Source organism: Populus alba, chromosome 3 (genome assembly GCF_005239225.2).
Source record: "Populus alba chromosome 3, ASM523922v2, whole genome shotgun sequence".
In the NCBI taxonomy this organism is placed as follows: domain Eukaryota; kingdom Viridiplantae; phylum Streptophyta; class Magnoliopsida; order Malpighiales; family Salicaceae; genus Populus; species Populus alba.
Window position 1 is genome coordinate 21732920 of NC_133286.1, and position 19136 is coordinate 21752055.

Below are 19136 nucleotides of genomic sequence, written 5' to 3' on the forward strand. Positions count from 1 at the left end.
CAGCTATAAAGTAAACAGCCAACAAAGATAGTACAGAAGCTGCAGGAGAACCCAATAAATCTGCTTCTGTTTTCTTCTTTCCCAAATTAGCCTGGACAATCAGCAAGTTAATCAACACCCATGGTGTACAAAATAGTAAATATACTCTCATAAATCCCTATTACTTAAAAAAAGGTAAAACAGCCAAAACCCAAATATATAAAAACAAAAAAAACTAACTATAAAACCCAAATTTTAGCTCTCCATTGCACCCTCAAAATCCTCTCTCCCTCTCCAAACATGGAGCTACCACTATCTACACCACCTGTATCATCATCACAAAAACCACTGCTTCTTCCTCCACCATCACCGTCGGAAGACCATCAACACCAACAAGACTTAGTCTTTGACAGCATTAGAGCTATCAAAGTCCTAGGCAAAGGAGCCATGGGGACAGTTTTTCTTGTCCATGATCAAGAAACCGACCCAGCAGCCAAGAACCCCTTTGCCCTCAAAGTAGTGGAAAAATCCACACTCCACACCAAGTTTGACGCCGAGCGCCGTGCACGGTGGGAGATCCAAGTTCTGAACCAATTATCCACCCCAAAAACAGCCCACCCATTTCTCCCTCACCTCATTTCCTCCGTTGAAACTCAAGAATTTCTTGCATGGGCTGTCCCCTTTTGTCCTGGTGGTGACCTTAATGTCCTCCGCCACCGCCAAAACGACCACGTTTTCTCCCCTGCTGTAATCCGCTTTTATTTAGCTGAAATCGTCTGTGCCCTTGATCACCTCCACGAAATGGGCATTGTTTTCCGGGACTTAAAGCCTGAAAACATCCTGATACAACATTCTGGTCATGTGACTCTGACAGACTTTGATCTTTCTCGTACGTTAACGAGGAAAACGGTAAGAAATCTTATCTGTAACGCCGCCGCGACCAGCTGTCATTTAATCACCGGCAACAGACTTGAACAACCTCAAAAGAAGCAGCAACAACAGCATAGGAGGAACTTGACGAGGTGGTGGTTTGTTAATGACAATCAACAAAAGAAGAACGGGTTAAAGAAGGCAAAATCGGCACGAGTTAGTCCAGTTAGTCGGAGAAAGCTGAGTTTCAACAACGGAGAACGATCCAATTCTTTCGTGGGCACAGAGGAATATATCTCGCCGGAGGTTGTAAGAGGGGATGGACACGAGTTCGCCGTTGATTGGTGGGCTCTTGGGATTTTGAGCTACGAGATGCTGTACGGGACGACGCCGTTCAAGGGGAAGGACAGAAAGGAAACGTTTCGAAACGTTTTGTTGAAGAAGCCGGAGTTTGTCGGGAAACGAAACGATTTAACGGACTTGATTGAGCGGCTGTTAGAGAAGGACCCCACACAGAGGTTGGGGTATCAACGTGGCGCTTGTGAGATTAAAGAGCATGGGTTTTTTAAAGGTGTTAGGTGGGACCTATTAACAGAAGTATTAAGACCGCCGTTTATTCCGTCAAGAGAGGACGGGGAGTTGACGGTAACGACAGGTGGTGTTGATATTAGGAAGTATTTTGAAGATTTAAGGGCGCCACCTCCGTCAATGCCTCCGTCACCATCTTCGGATTGTCATAGGAAGTTGTCCGAGTTCTAACCCACACGTGTGGCAGGTGGCATGTGAAAAAAATTAGCTTAGTTAATTTTTTTTCTTTTTAATCTCTGTATTTGTGTACATAAAATAAATGGGTTATAACTTGAAAAACACTAGTCTTAGTGAAGAAGAAGAAGAAGATTACTTGTTACAAGCTATAAATAATAATAATTTTATACATTTATTTATAGTTTATAATTATAATTTATATGTTTGGTTACTTTAATATTTATATTTGCACTAATGAGAATTAATTTAGTCCAACAATACTTTATTATAAAGAAAATATATAGAGGAAGATAGATTCAAATATTTATGGCTCTATGATTGCTATCTAAGTATTAAAAAAATAGAAAAACTTGGTGGCTTGTTGCACCTATATTATTGGAGAAAATAATGCATAGAATTAAATGGGTCTTGGGGGGGGGGGGATTGCTTATGGGAGAAATTATGCTTGTTTTTCCCCTCTTGCAAAAGAAAATAATATATATCTTGCATTTCTTGGAAGAAATTTCTTGAGGATGAGTGCTCATTGTAGCTAGCAATACAATATTTTTTCTCTTAAGAACGAAGGAACAAGAGTGATTGAGTTTTTGTTTTATGAACATGGAAAGAAGTATGTATTAAGAAATTAAATTATATTCAATTAATGTCTACTTTTTATTACTTTGATCATGTTGGCTAGTGGGTCTTGATGGCTTTGGTTTTATAATTAATTACAGTGGTAATGAGAGGGATTAATAGGCGAGTGGGGTCGTGAATTTTTAAAATTGACATCATTTTGTTTACCGAAAGATGATAATAATGCTACTGTTTGTTCCGTGAAGAGTGGTGTGAAAAGATCGATGAAAAATGTTGCTGCAATTTACTACGTGGGCAAATATTAGAAGCTAAGATTTAGATTCTTTCGTGCTCACGTGCAAAGATGAGATCTTTCATCACTGATGTTTGCCTAATTATTCTAGAACTTCATGATTCTTAATTAGATCACTGCCCTTGATAAATATGAGATATTAATTAGCGTGTTGATTTCATAATTTTAGGTATAGCTGGTATAGATTCGGCTTTGCCGCAAGTAAGGTTTCAAAAACCTGAAATCTAGAATATTCTAGAATATAACCTTAATTGAATTTCCAATAGAATAGAATAAGATATTAATCTAACAAAACAGGATTGATCTGATCAAAATAAGATATTTTTATCTTGTTTAGGAGTTATTTTTAAAATATATAGATTTAACTAACATGTTAGATTTAAAATACTTGAATTTGATGGTCAATCAAGTACAAAATAACATGAATATGATATATTTATCAAATCTAAACATCATAAATCTAATATATAATACCTGCCCTGTAATTATAAAAAAACTATTTATCAATAGATTAATCATTTTAAAAAATAATAATAACAGAGAGAGATCGATGATGAGTTTGAAGGAGTCAATGGATGAAGAAAAAGGTATTAAGTTGTTGAAATTTGATCTAAAAAAACTGGGAAGCTCGATTTAATTTGTATTTCACGAACTTTCTTCCAACTTGCAAGTAAAAAGGGTTGCTTGTTGGGAGATGACCACTTTGTAAAAAAGGTTAATTAATTTTTGGTTAGTTTACAAATTTCAATATGAAAAGTGAAGCTTCGAATGATTACCAGACAAAATGTTCTCAGATTACGGGGCTTGCTGGAGGGCTATTGCTTAAATGGCCTCTCAACTTTATTACACAATTCCTGACTTCTAAGGTTTGGCGTCCATTGTAATAATTACACCTTCCCTCAATCTTAGACTTGAAAATATTTGCTAACATGTATCTTTTGGGTAGTGTTCCGTTAGGTAGTGATTGAATACTGTTTTCGAGGAAAGAAGAATATTGCGAGAGTATGAATAAAAATAAACATTTTTCTAAATACTAATCCAGTATTTATTTAATGATGGAACTAGTTTATTATTAAGATTACGGTAAGTTGGAGTTCAAGAAAAAATATGTCTTTTCTATTCATACTCTTTTGAAATTACATGGATTAATATCGGAAGTATTTTAGAAATTAAAATTTTTAATTTTTTAATATTTATTTTTTTAAGCAAACATGTTTTTATTTATCTGTATTTATTTTTATTGTTCATTGCAGAAGAAACGAAGATAGCGAGGAGGTGAAAGGAAATACATTTATGTTATATATCCATTTTTTTTTATCATCAAAAGTATTATCGCATGAATAATAAGAAAAAAACAAGAATTGGCATAGTGAAAAAAAAAACATAGGTTAACTTGTGATTTGATCAATTTATAAAAACATAGTTAAAACTGGGTAAAAAATTATTGACTATTTTTTTTTTTTTGTTTTCTTAATGATATCATTTTTATATTTTTAAAATTAAAAAAAAATATTTAACTTGAGTTAATTCGGGTCAACTCACTTGACATGTGACCTGGTCTTTGTTTCGGATCGACTCTTGTACCGACTCCTCTAAAATAAGAGGACAACTTATAATTTTGAATTAAATGAAAAAAAATCAAAAAGAAAAATCAAATTAAAAAAATCTAAAAAAAACAAGAGAATGAGGACAAAATTTGAAGAATAAAAAACCAAGATTATGGATTCAATGATGAAATTAAATTTTTTTTTTTATAAAAGAACTAAAAATCAAAATTTAAAATAAAAATATTGAGGGTCTAACCTTAAATATTATCAAACTTTGAATCGAATTATAAGTTTTTTTTTTTTAAAAAATTAAATTAACAAAAGAATCCAAAACAAAAAAAATATTAAAAAAATAAAGATCAAATTTGAAAAAAATACGAAGCAGCCTAATATGCTAGCGTGTGTGTAACAACTTTTTTTGAATTATTGTTAGAAATGGAGAAAGATGATTGAATTGCCCCTAACCTTATTTAATAATACCAGAACAACCTATATGAAATGACAAAAACATGTATGGATGCAAAGTTAGGAAAATTGATTTTAGAAGCAATTTAGTTATTTTAATTTTTTTAAAAAACCAAAAATACCCTTTAAAGTAATTAAATGAAAATAAATTTAAGGGCAATTTAGTAATTTAGCTTTGCTATAAAAATATAAGATGACTATAATAACTCTTGGGAATTTAACAATGATATTTGAACCCTTATAAATAAATCTTGTTACCCGCCTAGCGAAAAAAGTTATTCCTGAAAGGAAAGAGTAAAAAGATAAATTTATTATGCTAAACACAGTAAATTAAGAATGTATATACAGTAAAAGACCGATCGTATTTAACTTTTTTTTTTTAAACCTTTTGATATAATAATTGTCTCAATTTTCCTGCATCCGTGAAGACAGAATCACTTTGAACAATGGCAACCCTCTATTAAATGCCAGAGCTGCAAACTAGCCCTTGACTCCAAACAACTAAACTGTGACCATCCAATTATACCAAAAAAGTAGGTTCAAATTTGTGTACGTTAAAGCTTTATAGCTAGTACTACTAGAATCATATACAATTTGCTAGACCACTAGCAGATGGCACCAGGTGCTTAGATCACTAAATTTGGAATTGGTTCCCTAGAAGGCACTGAAATAGTCTCAATTTGTTCTATCTGTCGCGGAATTCAAGGCTTAACGTGACAAAATATTCATAGCAAATTTGGGTTTAGGTCCACTCATGCTAGAGACCAAATTGACCCTTTGTCCTCTACTTGTGGATCTTGGCATATTGCAATTTAAATCAGAGGTGGCCCTCCGGTCACCAACAGGTTAATGGATAGGGAGAGGGTCGCAGAGGTGGGTGGCCCTTGCTTTCCTCTTACAATTGACAAACATCAGCAGGTTACTTTAGTGTTTTGTTTTTCTAAGTCCAGCTAGGTGGAAAGACGTATCATTTGATCAGTTCTTGGACAAGAAATCGATCAAATGTGACCTTCAATTGTAGTTATCACATTGTCTATCCCCATAAATTTCCAGTGAACGCTAGAACATAGAACTAAAACTGTGCCCTATGGCAATTTGGTGTGTGGCGGGGCAATTCTAATCTCATCCCTTGTAATATATTCTATTACTTCAAGAAAAAATTATCAAAAGTTAGGTCACGTGCAATGTTGAGTGTACGATTTGCATGGAACTTGGCATCATATTGTAAGGCCATGGACACGCTTTTGAATTGTGAGCCATATCCAGTCCATTTTGTCAAAAGCTTGATGGATACGAACCATGAAACAAAATGGAGTTGGTACCGAGCTCTCAAGCTTCTCTGGTGTCATGATCATCTCAAGTAAAACAAGAAGAAAGGTGGCTTTGATTATGAGTTTGTCCCCCTTTTACTAGTTTTGACCATGACTAAACTTTGGAACCCTCTTTTCAATGTCCGGCCAGTGTTTGGTTAATTTTACTTTGATGTTTTCAACATCCATGGCATCTATGTTTACCGATGAAGAACAGGATCTTCACGACCATGATACTTTAACATTTTTATGGTGCTATAAAGGCTATTCTTTAAGTCGTCAAGAGAGTCAAAGCAGACATTTAGTTTTGGTGAATGGGATCTCTAGGATCCTTTAGTAAAATCATAATATGTTTGAATTGAAAGTGATTAATTAAGTTCAAGGAAATTATCAACTTCTATTGCCCGTTAAAATGATTTCTAAGTTAGGTAATTAACAAGATTTCCTTTTCAAAGTTAGGACTTCCAACCTTTCTTCGAAGTAAGGACTTGAAACCTTTTGTAGGTGGTTGTAAAAGCATGTAATTTTGTAAGGCTAATTTACATTTTTTTTTTTTTTACATATTTTGTAAGGCTAATTTACATATTTGATGATGGGAACTGCTGCCTGGATTTGGCTCCCCGGCCTCTACTGCAACTACAAGACTTTCATTTTCTGGGCTCGAGTATTGGACTGTTTGTACTTTTTTCATGTAGACGGCTCTTGTTTCTTCTTCTTCTTCACTTCTCTTTTTGCCCTTTGGTACACTAGGATAGAGACCCATTGGGCTTTAGCTACATTATTATAGCCTATAGGAGGAGTAGCTCCTTCTTTCCATGAAATCTCTTTCCCTAGCTTTTCTAACCTAGTAAAAAAACAATTGGTTTGTTGAATAATTAAGAAGGTATGTTCACTTCCTTAACTTTAGGAATTCAACCTTGAAACAGGAAAAATTTATTAATTTTTTTAAATATATCACATCAATAATGAAAGTATTCTTTTAAAAAAAATATTATGAAACTTAGTCTTAATTGATACATAAATTGATTCAATTATACCCCTTGTCATTAAACAAAATTTTCCTTTTCTAACATTGATGATTAAAGTATTTTTAGACTAGCTTTCATTTAGAAAATTCATTAAATTCAAACTCAATATGATTGTAGAACAAATCTACTAACCAAAGTATTAATTATTAAACGAGTCAAGATAGCTTCCTATTTCTCCTTTATCAAATAATGAGTCAATATGGCTAAATTACTGTAGAGTCTTTAGACCAACTTACATACACCCTTTTAGCAAACTTCTTCGAGGGTGAAATGATTTCTACTCTGGTAAATAAGTTACTTTTTCAAAGGCAGAAAGTAGTTGTAATGGTAAGTTATGTGACTTTAAGGTTGAATACATCATATCTATGTTGTTGAACTTGAAACCGGCAGCTAGCTTCAGTCGAATGTCTCCTCTTTCAAACACACAATCACTTGTTCTTAAGTCAAGACATGTAAGATCATAGGACCATTCTATAAGTAGGCAATAATTTCCAGTTGAATAAGGATCCAATAAGGAAATATATAAATTATCTCAAGAACCATAAATTAGTTGACCTGTTTATTTCTCTTTTTCGGTAGAGAATAATAGTACCATAGAGTAAATGCAGAAAAGTACCATAGTGGAAATGTAGGAAATAGAGGCCAGCACACATAATTATGTCTAGAATCACTGGTAAAAATTTGCGATTACGTACGGGTAACAATTGATTTTTACATGACGAAGAACAATTGTCCTTGCAAGTGGAGAACAATTCGTAAAAATGATAAAGTGATCAATCATGTTCATTAAGCTTGGATATAGAAGGTTACTTAAATATTTCTTGAACAATTTAACATGCTCCCTCTTCGTAGTTTCATGAGGATATCAAAAACTTAACACACACATATCTTTTCTTTCATCTTAGAGAGAGAGAGAGAGAGAGTATTCAAAGTAAATTACATCTTGATCTACAAAAAAATAACTTTGAAGTGCAATTTTACTTCCATTCTAAAAGAAGTGTCGAGTATTCTAAACTTAAGGTTATGTGGTATATATTTGTTTCTCAGATATTAGACAGAAAATAAAGATTTGAGTTCATAATTTTATAACATAATCAAGGTTTAGCGTGCGATTGGAATTATTATTGCGAATGAAATTAATTAATCTTTTACTGTTTGTTTTTTATTTTTTATTTTCTTTTTATTCTTTTATCTTGCTTTTGAGCTAGTATATACCTTCTAGTTAGACTATATATCGACTTTTTTAAAAAAATAAAAATATTAAGCTCTAAAAACATATAAAACAATTTATTAATTTTGTTTAGTTCTTTTAGGTTCATGTATGTAAAACATTAATGATATAATAATCCTTAAATTTTTAGAATTATTCTTAAATTAAAAAATATATATATTGAGAGTATTATAATCTAATTTAAATTACACTTGATTGATATGGAAATAATATACTATAATACATGTGAGATGTGTTTCTATCATGCTTCCTACTACTCCTCTCTCTATTTTTTTTTAATGCTAGTTCAATCTGATGGGATGTTCAAGGGATTTAGAACATGTGGTATAAGAAAGGGAGAAATCATAAAGGAAATGAACGTAGATCCAGAAAAATGGACGTAACATTCAAAGAAAAAGATAAAGCACATGCTTCCAATAAGAGAATATGGACCACACATGAAGAATGAATAGGTGCAAGATGATAAGCCCACGATAAGGAGATTTTTTTTTTAATAATAGCCCACGAGAAGGAGATGAGTCCCTGTATGAGAGATAATGTGATATAAGAAGCGACCACACATGAAGAATGAGAAAGAGAGATGAAGCAGTGTCATATAAAACTATAAAAGAGCCATTTAGAGATGAAAATCATGGAAGAAAGATTTTTGGCCAAAAAAATGTGAAATGGTTAAGAGAAGCCATGTTCAAGCAAATAAATTTATTGAAAAAAATAAAAATAAAGAGATAGCAATTTGATACTACAAACTAGACATGGAGAGAAAAATCTGACTAAGAAAAAGATATAAAAACTAAGCACAACATGCTTTTAAATTTTAAGAATTGTGAGATTTTAAAATTAAAAAGAAGTGTTAGAAATAAATTTGAACTCTAAAAAAAATACAAACGTGAGTTTATTAAGATAATCCTTTTAGTTATTGAAAGCATGCTTCATTACCATGAAAAAGGAGAGTGATTGGAAAGTCTAACGCAATCACATAATCAAAAGATTCTATTTTCTTGGATTTATTAAGTGAAGTTATTGATGGAGCTAAATAGTTATTAATTAAGCTGAATTAATTTTATGTTTTGACCGTTTAATTTATACACCCTTTCTGCATACTTGCAAGGCAAATAAGTTTCCTTTTCTAAGGTAGAAAGTAGGTTCAAAGGTCGGTTATGCGACTTTAAGAGCTGAATACATCATATTTATGTGTTGGGACCAGCAAGACAAGATTACAGTGTCCTTAATTCTCTTTCAAGTTTCAAATTCACAACAATGGAGAGGGAAAAAAACATATAAGAAAAAGTTGGAAGTGAATTAAATGAGGATATCTAGAGAGGACCACTTCTATAAGTCGGCAATAATTCCAGTTCAATAAGATCGTACAAGGATCCAATGAAGAACTAACTATTTCATAATCACCGAGGCAGTGTAATAGCTAGTAACAGACAGCTCAAGAAACAGTTTTACGTGTTCTTTGTAAATCAAAATTTGCCAGAGTATTATTTAATTAGATCAAATTAACCTCTTCAACATCTATTGACAAAATAAATTCTTGTATAAATCGATCAAGTTTGAAGCACATATTGAGGGTAAGACGATCAATATATAGCTCCAGATATAAGGGTTTAATAGGTGATCTTTCATTAAAAATTGAGTATTTTTATCGCATTAGTCTCTAATTAGTGATCAATTTTTATCTCATAGATTTCATTTCGCCATTAATAGAAGAAGATGACATGTAGTTGAGAAAATTCCAAAAACATGTTGGTTAGATAGTGTAAAAACTTGTACGTTTTTTTTTTTTTCTTTGTGTTGTTTCTCGAGCGAAAAAGGAAATTGAAAATGATTGATGGAGACAATAATGAAGGAAATTAAAGAAGGAAAAAAAGGAGGATTTTTCACGAGATAAATTTGGTGATCTACAAACCACAAATTAACATTTTGCTTATCTTCAACGATCTTTCCGTCTCTTTAAGAAGCGTGACCTGCGCGCACTCATGTTTTAGCAACTCTATCTATCCCTCCTCCTGTGTCCTAAGAAATGATAAAGCAATTTAATCGTAGCACTGGCCAAGAATGGGTCATACACATCAAACGAACCCTTGATGAAGGTATAGATGAGGAAGATGTAGGCGTTCCTGTCTGCATCTTCAGTGTATCCAAAGCCGTAGTTTCAACCAAACAAGAAGCATACATCCCTCAACGAGTTGCAATAGGCCCTTATCATCATCGACGCGTAGAGCTCTTCGAAATGGAGCGTTACAAGCTCATTGAAGCGGAAAGAGTCCAGAAGAAGTATCAAAACATTAGGTTCAGTGACATAGTTGAGCATTTGGAGGAAAATGATGCCACTGTCCGAGCTTGTTATCATGCCTACTTGGATTTTGATCGAGAAGAACTGGCCTGGACTTTTGCCATTGATGCTTCCTTCTTGCTTGGGTACCTCCGAACCTTCATAATTACAACTGAAGAGCTATCAAGGAATCGTTCATCTTCTAGTCTAGCAGATATGGTCAACCCCCTCGCCAAGAAGAAAACCATTCGCCAAGCAATCCTCGGGGATATGCTGATGCTGGAAAACCAAATCCCTCTTTTCGTGCTAAGAGAAGTCAATAGGTATTTTCAGTTTGAAAATCCTGATGAAGCGTTGGCCATGATGTTAATGAAATTTTGTAAGCATGCGTCTCCTATTAAAATCGTGGATGGACAGCAACGTGTCAGCGAAGAATGTCTCCAAAAGAACCATCTTCTTGATCTTATCTATTGCACGGTTGCACCAAAATTCGAAGATATTGAAAGGGAAATCGAAGAGCCGAAGGAGCGCAACGAAGAGCATGAGGAGAATGGTTGCTTTAAGAAAACTTGGAAGTCAATATGGAGTTTTTTATGTTTCATTATTGTAGTTCCTATTCGGTTTCTTACACGAATACTCAAATCAAAAGCTGTCAAGGCTGCAGTAACCTTACCATGGAAACTCATAAAGAGTGTTTGCCATCTTAAACCCACAAGTGAAATAACCAATCTTGTATCAACAGCAGAAACTGTAGCTGCAGAGGTCGAAAGTGTGTCTGCATTGAACGATGCGAGTGTATTGATCGAAAAGCTATCGATTCCATCTGCGACAAAACTTTTTGGGATTGGTGTCAAATTCATTCCCACAAAGGGAGGCTTGAAGACTATCAGCTTTGACAAACCTGGTGGAGCATTTTATCTTCCGGTGGTGAACTTGGACGATGACTCAGAGGTGTTACTGAGGAATCTTGTAGCTTATGAGGCTTCTTTAGCACCAGAATGCACGGTGTTAGCACGCTATGTTGAATTGATGAGTGGAATTCTGGACACAAAAGAGGATGTGAAGATTTTGAGGGATTCAGGGATTGTCTTGAATCGACTCAAGAGCGACGAGGAAGCAGCAAATCTTTGGCATGGAGTTACTAAATTCTTGAAGCTAACCAAAGTTCCAATTCTTGACAACGCAATAGAGGAAGCAAATTCTTATTATTCAAATAACTGGAAAGTTCGGATGTCAACGTCTTTCAAGAAGTATGTTTATAGCTCATGGCCTGTTCTCACATTCTTAGCAGCTAATCTTCTCATCTTGCTGTCTGCTTTGGAGGCCTTCTGTTCTGTGTATGGCTGCTCTAAATGGTCAGCTTCTCTATGATAAATTTGTAGCACTGTATTTTAACATTTCTATTGCCAATGTCATTGTAACACACTTCTAAGAAGTTTCAAACAAGTGATCATTTTCATCCATACTATTACAGGGAGGCAAACCATGCAGCGGATAACCTGGCAAAATTATGGAGGACTTCATAGAACAAAAGACCTCGTTGCTTGGCTTTAATTTCTGTAACAGATTTGATTAGTTTGAATTTTTTATTTCTGTTTTTGACATTTTTAGAGCTTTCTTATGTAATCTATGAATCTTGTTGGCTTCAAATTATGGGACACAACATCCTTATGTTCCTCGTTTCCTTGATGAAAATCGACTTAAGTTCATCAAACCCTGGGTATTGTAGTGAAGAGTTTTTTTAGTCTTGTCACTAGAGAGAGACATCTCGATGATTTATGATTAGGATTGGTAGAGTAAAATTTAAAATAAAAATCATCATCTAATTTTATAATAGTTAGAAACTTTAATTGACCTTTAAAGTTCAGGTATGAAAGCTAATTATACTAAAGATAAGATTTAATCTTTTAATTACTCCTTTAAAGACATATATATATCTTAATTTTTGGCTGACTATTTTAAGACATGAAAGGTGCTAAATGACAAGCCCCTCGTTGTATGATAGATGATGCAGTGTAAGAGGAGATCACACATGCAAAAGAGAGAGAGCTATGAAAGAATTCAGGTGAGTGTTCCGGTTATTTTTTTAATAATTTTTTATATTAAAATAAATATTAATAATTTTTTTTATTTTTAAAAAATTATTTTTGACATCAACAAATCAAAATAATTTAAAAACACTAAAAACATATTAATTTGAAGTTAATAAAAAAAATAAAAAATTTTTAATTTTTTTTAAAAATACTTTTTAAACACAGAAACAAACCTACTATATTATAATTATATGTTTTTGCATATTGAGCAATTTAATCTCACCCCTGATCAGAAATGGTGTTTAAATTAAGAAAGCTATACTCTTAAATTAGTCAATTCATGTAGCTAAATTTTTATTAATTAAGCTGTATTAATTTTATATTCTGACCGTTTTATACACCATTTCAACGTACTTTGAAGGTTATATGTTTTTAAGAGTTAAACCTAGTTAAATTCTACTGATTAATTTAATGATTTGCTAATTCGAGACTTAATCTATACTTAGGTTTTATATTAAACTTAATTAGAGTTAAACTAAATTGATTCAACTAATTAACCCACGACTTGGTTAAAATAAAAATAAAACTTGTTTTGACTATTGTTTTTTAAAAATATTATTTTAATTTTTTTTAAATAAAAATAAAATCTTAAAACCCGCTTAAGTACTTGTTACCCACATCTTAAATTTGGGTCATAGGGTTTTATAAATATATTCGGGACCATCCATACAAAAGAACTGTGTCCTCTTTCAGATCTCAAATTCACAATATCGAGAAGAAAAAAAAAATATAGAAAGAGTTAGGAGTGAATTAAATAAAGATATCTAGAGAGGACCACTTCTGTAAGTAGGCAATGATGCCAGGTCAATAAGATCACAAGAATCCAATGAAGAACTAACAATTTCATAGCCACGATGCTCTGAAATAGACAACACGTTAATTTGATAAAATAACATTATTAAATAGATGTATAAAATATTTCAAGAGATTAAAAAAAAAAAATTATCCATAAAAAATCAAGTATTAGAGGATAATAGAAATTAATTATTAAATTTTATATAAAATTTAAATTTAAATAATTTTTTTATATGAAAAGATTAAAAACAGAATTGACTATTCAAAATAACGGTAAACGTACTTCAACGTCTCATTTTTCATTTCAAGTTATTATTATTATTATTGGAGCTTTAATGTAACTTTCATCTCAAGTTTTTCTCTCTCTCCTCGCTGGTAAGTTTGGTGATCTTCTGTTTTATTTTTCTTCTCTCCAGCTGTCCTGACCTTTTCTTCTCCTTCTGGCCCATGAACTGTCTGGGCTTTTTTTTCCATCTCTTTCTAGCTCGTGAGATTACATTGCTGCTTTGGGTGAAAATGAAATTGGAAAATGATTTAAGGAAACAATAAGGAAGGAAAGGAGAAAACAAAGAAAGGATTCTGCATGAGCTAGATTTGGTGATCCACAAATCACAAACAACTTGCTTATCTTCAACAATATTTCCACTTTCCAGCTCTTTAAGAAATTTGAGCTGCACTCATGTTTTAGCAACTCTAACTATCCCTCCTCCTGTGTCCAAAGAAATGATAAAGCAATTTAATCGTAGCACTGGCTGTGAATGGGTGATACACATCAAACGAACCCTTGATGAAGGTATAGAAGATGAAGATGAAGATGTTCCTGACTGCATCTTCATTGTACCCAAAGCCATCGTTTCAACCAACCAAGAAGCATACATCCCTCAACTAGTTGCAATCGGCCCTTATCATCATCGACGCGTAGAGCTCTTCGAAATGGAGCGTTACAAGCTCGTTGAAGCAGAAAGAGCCCAGAAGTATCTAAACAATTAATAGGTTCAGTGACATAGTTGAGCATTTGGAGTAAAATGATGATAGTGTCCGAGCTTGTTATCCTTCCTACTTGGATTTTGATCGAGAAGAACTAGCCTACTTTTGTCATTGATGCTTCCTTCTTGTTGGGGGTGATCCTCCACAGCTTCATAAGTAGAACTGAAGAGCCATCAAGGAATCGTTCATCTTCTAGTCTAGCAGATATGGTCAACCACTTCTCCAAGAAGAAAACCATTCACAATGGAATCCTTAGGGATATGGTGATGCTGGAAAACCAAATCCCTCCTTTTGTGCTCAGAGAAGTCAATACCTATTTTCAGTATGAAAATCCTGACGAAGCGTTAGCCAGGATGTTAATAAAAGTTTGTCAGCACGTGTCTCCGATTAAAATCGTGGATGGCCAGCAACATGTTAGCGAATAATGTCCGCAAAAGAAACACCTTCTTGACCTTCTCTACTGCAAGGTTGCAGCAAAATTACAGGATGTTATTGAAAGGGAAATCGAAGATTCGAATGAGGGCAAAGAAAACCAGGAGGAGACTGGTTGCTTTAAGAAAGCTTGGAAGTCGATATGGGGTTTTTTATGTTTCATTATTGTAGTTCCTATTCGGTTTCTTAATTATACGAATACTCAAATCAAAAGCTGTCAAGGCTGCAGTAACCATACCATGGCAACTCATCAAGAGTCTCGCCTTCTTAAACCCAAAAGTGAAATAACCACAGTTGTATCAACAGCTGAAACTGTAGCTGCAGAGATCGAAAGCGAGTCTGGATTGAACGGTGCAAGTCTATTGATCGAACAACTCTTGATTCCATCTGCTACAAAACTTTCTGGGGTTGGTGTCAAATTCATCCCCACAAAGGGTGGCTTGAAGACTATCTGTTTTGACGAACCTTGTGGAGCATTAATTTTATCTTCCGGTGGTGAACTTGGACGATAACTCAGAGGTGTTACTGAGGAATCTTTTAGCTTATGAGGATTGTTTAGAACCAGAATGCTCGGTGTTTACACGCTATGTTGAATTGACGAGTGGGATTCCAGACACAAAAGAGGATGTGAGGATTTTGAGGGATTCAGGGATTGTCTTGAATCGACTCAAGAGCGACGAGGAAGCAGCAAATTAATCTTTGGCAAGGAATTACTAAATTCATGAATATAACCAAAGTTCCAATTCTTGACAAGGCAATAGAGGATGCAAATGCATGCTTATTATTCAAATAACTGGAGAGTTCGGATTTCAACGCCTTTCAAGAAGTATGTTCATAGCTCATGGCCTATTCTCACATTCTTAGCAGCTGATCTTCTCACCTTGCTGCCTGCTTTGGAGGCCTTCTGTTCTGTGTATGGCTGCTCAAAATGGTTGGCTTCTCTATATTAAATCTGTACTGTATTTTAACATTTCTATTTCCAATTGGCACTGTAACACACTTCTAAGAATAATTCTGAAACAAGTGATCATTTTCATCCTTCTATTACAGGAGGCAAGCCATGCAGCAGATAGCCTGGTAAAGCTATGGAGGACTTCAAAGACCAAAAGACCTCATTGGCTCATTGCTTGGCTTTAATTTCTGTAACAAATTTGATTAGTTTGAATTTTTTTATTTCTGTTTTGGGCCTTCTTAGAGGTTTCTTTTGTAATCTACGAATCTAGTTGGCTTCAAATCATGGGACACAACATCCCCTTGTTCGTCTTTTTCCTTAATGCAAATCAACTTAAGTTCATCAAAATATTATGGGCATTGTAAGAAGAGTTTTTGAGTCCGTTAGCATCAAATTGGATTTAATGTTTTACTATCATTGATCAGAAAAGAAGGACTAAGATAAAAAATAAAGAGTATTATAAAACTATTTATAAGATTTCAAATTACACCTTAAATTTTTTTAAAAGATATCTTGTTGATTAAGTAGTTATAAGTTCAAATCTTATTATTTCTATCTAATCAATAAAAATTAAATACAAGATAATACGAGGCTGTACAAGTTTAAAAACTCAAAAACTTTTTACTTAAGAAATGTATTAAAAAATAAATATAAATTTTTACAAGTTTCAAGTCTAAAGATTTTTACTTGATAAATTCTTAAAAAAAAACTCACTTAAACTATTCTTTGATAAAAAATAAAATAAAATTGCATTCATCTTTTTTTCATTCACTCTTCTGATTTTTTTTATTATGAAATGACTAAAACAAAAGTTATTAAACCCTCGGGACAAGGTATCTGGAATTTGATTAGTAATTAAAAATTCATTTTGAATAATTTTTCAAAACCAAATTTTTAATGGATCGACAAAGGTGCTGAATATTTAAATATTGGATCAAAATGAGTAAACTTCTTGTTGACTAAAAAAAAAACCAATTCAGTACAAGGGACATATAGGCTAAATCTCAAGTCAACCATGTTAAATTAATTCGAGTTTAATAACTATAATTAAATTAAATACCGACTAGTGTCTGCTATTAAATGCAAAACGAAATGAGTATGTGTCCCTTAAAAAAAGAAGAGGAGGAGGAGGTCTGCAAGATGGCAACCAACTAGTCTGCACGTGAACGAGGCAATAAATTAATAAACCACAAAAGTTATAAAACGTATGGATATATATTTAAGGATAAAAAAAGATATATAAAAAAACAATAGATATGAATATATTTTTAGAAAGATTTTAAATATGTTTACTAACACTGTTTTAAAAATCAAATTTCTATAATTTATTTAGCATGCCTAGCTATCATTTGACTCTTAAGGAGTTGGCCTAGTAATTAAGATGATTTACTTCCATTTACTTATTTGATTTCGTGACTCGTGAATCTAAAACTAGAGGTAAATGGAAGTAAATCATCTTAATTACCTACTTCCATTTACTTATTTAAATCGTGGGTTTAAGAAAAATAAGCCTTGCCCATCCTGCAATGGTGGTGGGTTGGGGTCCAGAACTCTCGGTTCGACATGGATTGGGTCTAGACTTTAGATCTCTTTAGTTGGACCAGATAAATTTCAAACCCATCTAAAACTAGAAATAAATAATATCTTAACTTATATTTCCACCTTCTTCGACTGCCCAGTATTAATTTTGCGTAACAATTTTGCACTATTTTTTTAATTATGGTGGGTACCTAGGCTATTTTATACGTGATTCGATTAATTTCATATATTTTAAAGTTAATAATCATGAATGTTTTTAGTGGTCCTGAAATTTATGGGATTCAAACTAGTGATCTTTAAAGAGCAAATCTTGAGTTGACTAGTTGAGTTATACTCTTCAGAATTAATTTTACAACTGTTTTATTTGAGCTCGATGTTTTTAATTGATAGATTTGTTTTACAATATGTTGTTTTCCAAATCGTAATGTCGCCTTCATATATATAATTGGCTGTCTAGAGATAAGGTTTATATGCATGTGGCTGTTGCGAGCTTATTGCTAATACATTATTGATTAATGGAGGAGGGTGGAGCAAAAATGAATATAAAATACTTAAACTTGAATTATTTGTGTCCTTTATTGATGTCCAAGTACTATAAGCCTCTAGGAAGCATGCCACGATTAATTTCTTGAAATATGCAATGATTGATTTAATAAAATATTCAATTCGATCCAATATATTGGTGCAAGACTTGACTGTATTTATAGCTGGACTTTCTGCTATCCTCTTAATTTGGACTCAAACTAACCTCATTGAACAATTGAAGGAGTTGTTGACAGTGAGAGTTCTGATGGCCTTAATGAAGCTTCTTTTCCAGTTTAACTTCCAATGCCAAGGTTCCTTCACATACTCTCCCATGTGCAGCAGACAAAGCATAAAGGCCTGGAAATTTGTCCCTTAAAATCCCACTTTGTAAATATTTATCTGTTCAAAATTAAATAAATTGTTCTTCCATTCCCAGCCATGAAATAGCACTCACTCTTCAAAACTGATAAAGTTTCAGAATTAGAGTCTATAAATACTCTTTCCATGTTTCCGAAAGTGGGACTTCGATTAAAATATGGAAGACCCCGTAGAATCAATCATATATTTACTTTTCTTGTCGAATGATGCGAGCGAGTCGGATGATATTTCAATATTAAATTAGTAATTTGATAGAAACAACCTCGTAAATATTCCTCCATAATTTGAACTCGTATGATAACCTCCAATTATTAGAGAGAAAAAAGGGCTATAAATGATTGTTTGATCTACAAAGTTTTCTTTTCCTGCCCCACTAATGTATTATTACAAGCCAGCTGAGATGAAAGAGACGTACGAGACATTTTATTGAGCAACTTGTCCAATTCTCTAACCTACATAGTTGGAAGCAACAACAGCCAACCAGGAGAGGTTTCTTTTCAGCCATGGAGACTTGAAGAAAGATATTTAACACAAATGTCCCATCACGGGAGAGCTTTGGGTAACAAGACGGTATTCTTAGCAGTTACAGGACATTTACGACCATACATTCACTTACAAAACTTGGCTGGACACTATGCCTGAGATATGGAACTATGATTATTTTATTTTGCAATAAATATCAGGAAACTGCTGTGACAAAAGGGAAAGTGTCATATTTTATTTTTTTTTTAAATTAAAAAGAAGAGTTAATTGTTATGGAAAGCATGGAATCAGACGTGCTACATCCAATTACAAATCGCATGATATGATACTCTCGCTCTCAATCTATTCTGCAACTTGCATGGATGATTTGGCCCTTTGGATAAATTCAACCAAATAATTCTTAAAATAACTGGTTTATTAATTGATTGTCCTTTGCATGCCTTCATTCCCTTCACAATTTATTATATGAATCCCAGTGGACCCTAATGAAGAAAGCTACTAAGAATATTTTAATTATTGGTCGCGTGCAATACTTTCCTGCCAATAATAATAAAAAACTTACAGCAAGTTTAGTTTATGAGAGATGTCCATTTTCAATCTCAATTGTTTTACTA

At 33.2% G+C, this 19136-nt stretch overlaps 3 protein-coding genes across 3 annotated transcripts; all 3 read left to right on the forward strand.

Moving 5' to 3' along the window:
- The first annotated feature begins 231 nt into the window (after positions 1 to 231).
- On the forward strand, positions 232 to 1803 carry LOC118054338 (serine/threonine-protein kinase UCNL). The gene has a single exon (XM_035065881.2). It carries the CDS (start codon positions 280 to 282, stop codon positions 1606 to 1608), a length of 1329 nt encoding a protein of 442 aa, XP_034921772.1. The 5' UTR covers positions 232 to 279; the 3' UTR covers positions 1609 to 1803.
- An 8210-nt stretch (positions 1804 to 10013) lies between these two features.
- On the forward strand, positions 10014 to 12009 carry LOC118054339 (putative UPF0481 protein At3g02645). The gene is made up of 2 exons (XM_035065883.2): positions 10014 to 11693; positions 11813 to 12009. The coding sequence occupies exons 1-2, from the start codon at positions 10087 to 10089 to the stop codon at positions 11862 to 11864; spliced, it is 1659 nt and encodes a 552-aa protein (XP_034921774.1). The 5' UTR covers positions 10014 to 10086; the 3' UTR covers positions 11865 to 12009.
- A 1940-nt stretch (positions 12010 to 13949) lies between these two features.
- On the forward strand, positions 13950 to 15341 carry LOC118054611 (putative UPF0481 protein At3g02645). Its single transcript, XM_035066244.1, has 4 exons — positions 13950 to 14200; positions 14362 to 14578; positions 14699 to 15098; positions 15187 to 15341. Exons 1-4 carry the CDS (start codon positions 13950 to 13952, stop codon positions 15339 to 15341), a joined length of 1023 nt encoding a protein of 340 aa, XP_034922135.1.
- Positions 15342 to 19136: the final 3795 nt, after the last annotated feature.

Bases quoted from the DNA above. Each gene is read 5' to 3' on its own strand.
- LOC118054338 (XM_035065881.2), top strand. From the start codon at position 280: ATGGAGCTACCACTATCTACACCACCTGTATCATCATCACAAAAACCA.
- LOC118054339 (XM_035065883.2), top strand. From the start codon at position 10,087: ATGATAAAGCAATTTAATCGTAGCACTGGCCAAGAATGGGTCATACAC. The intron at 11,694-11,812 runs GTCAGCTTCTCT...ATACTATTACAG, and splicing joins GTGTATGGCTGCTCTAAATG to GGAGGCAAACCATGCAGCGG.
- LOC118054611 (XM_035066244.1), top strand. From the start codon at position 13,950: ATGATAAAGCAATTTAATCGTAGCACTGGCTGTGAATGGGTGATACAC. The intron at 14,201-14,361 runs GTATCTAAACAA...GATCCTCCACAG, and splicing joins GAAGCAGAAAGAGCCCAGAA to CTTCATAAGTAGAACTGAAG. The intron at 15,099-15,186 runs GTTTTGACGAAC...GGAATCTTTTAG, and splicing joins GGGTGGCTTGAAGACTATCT to CTTATGAGGATTGTTTAGAA.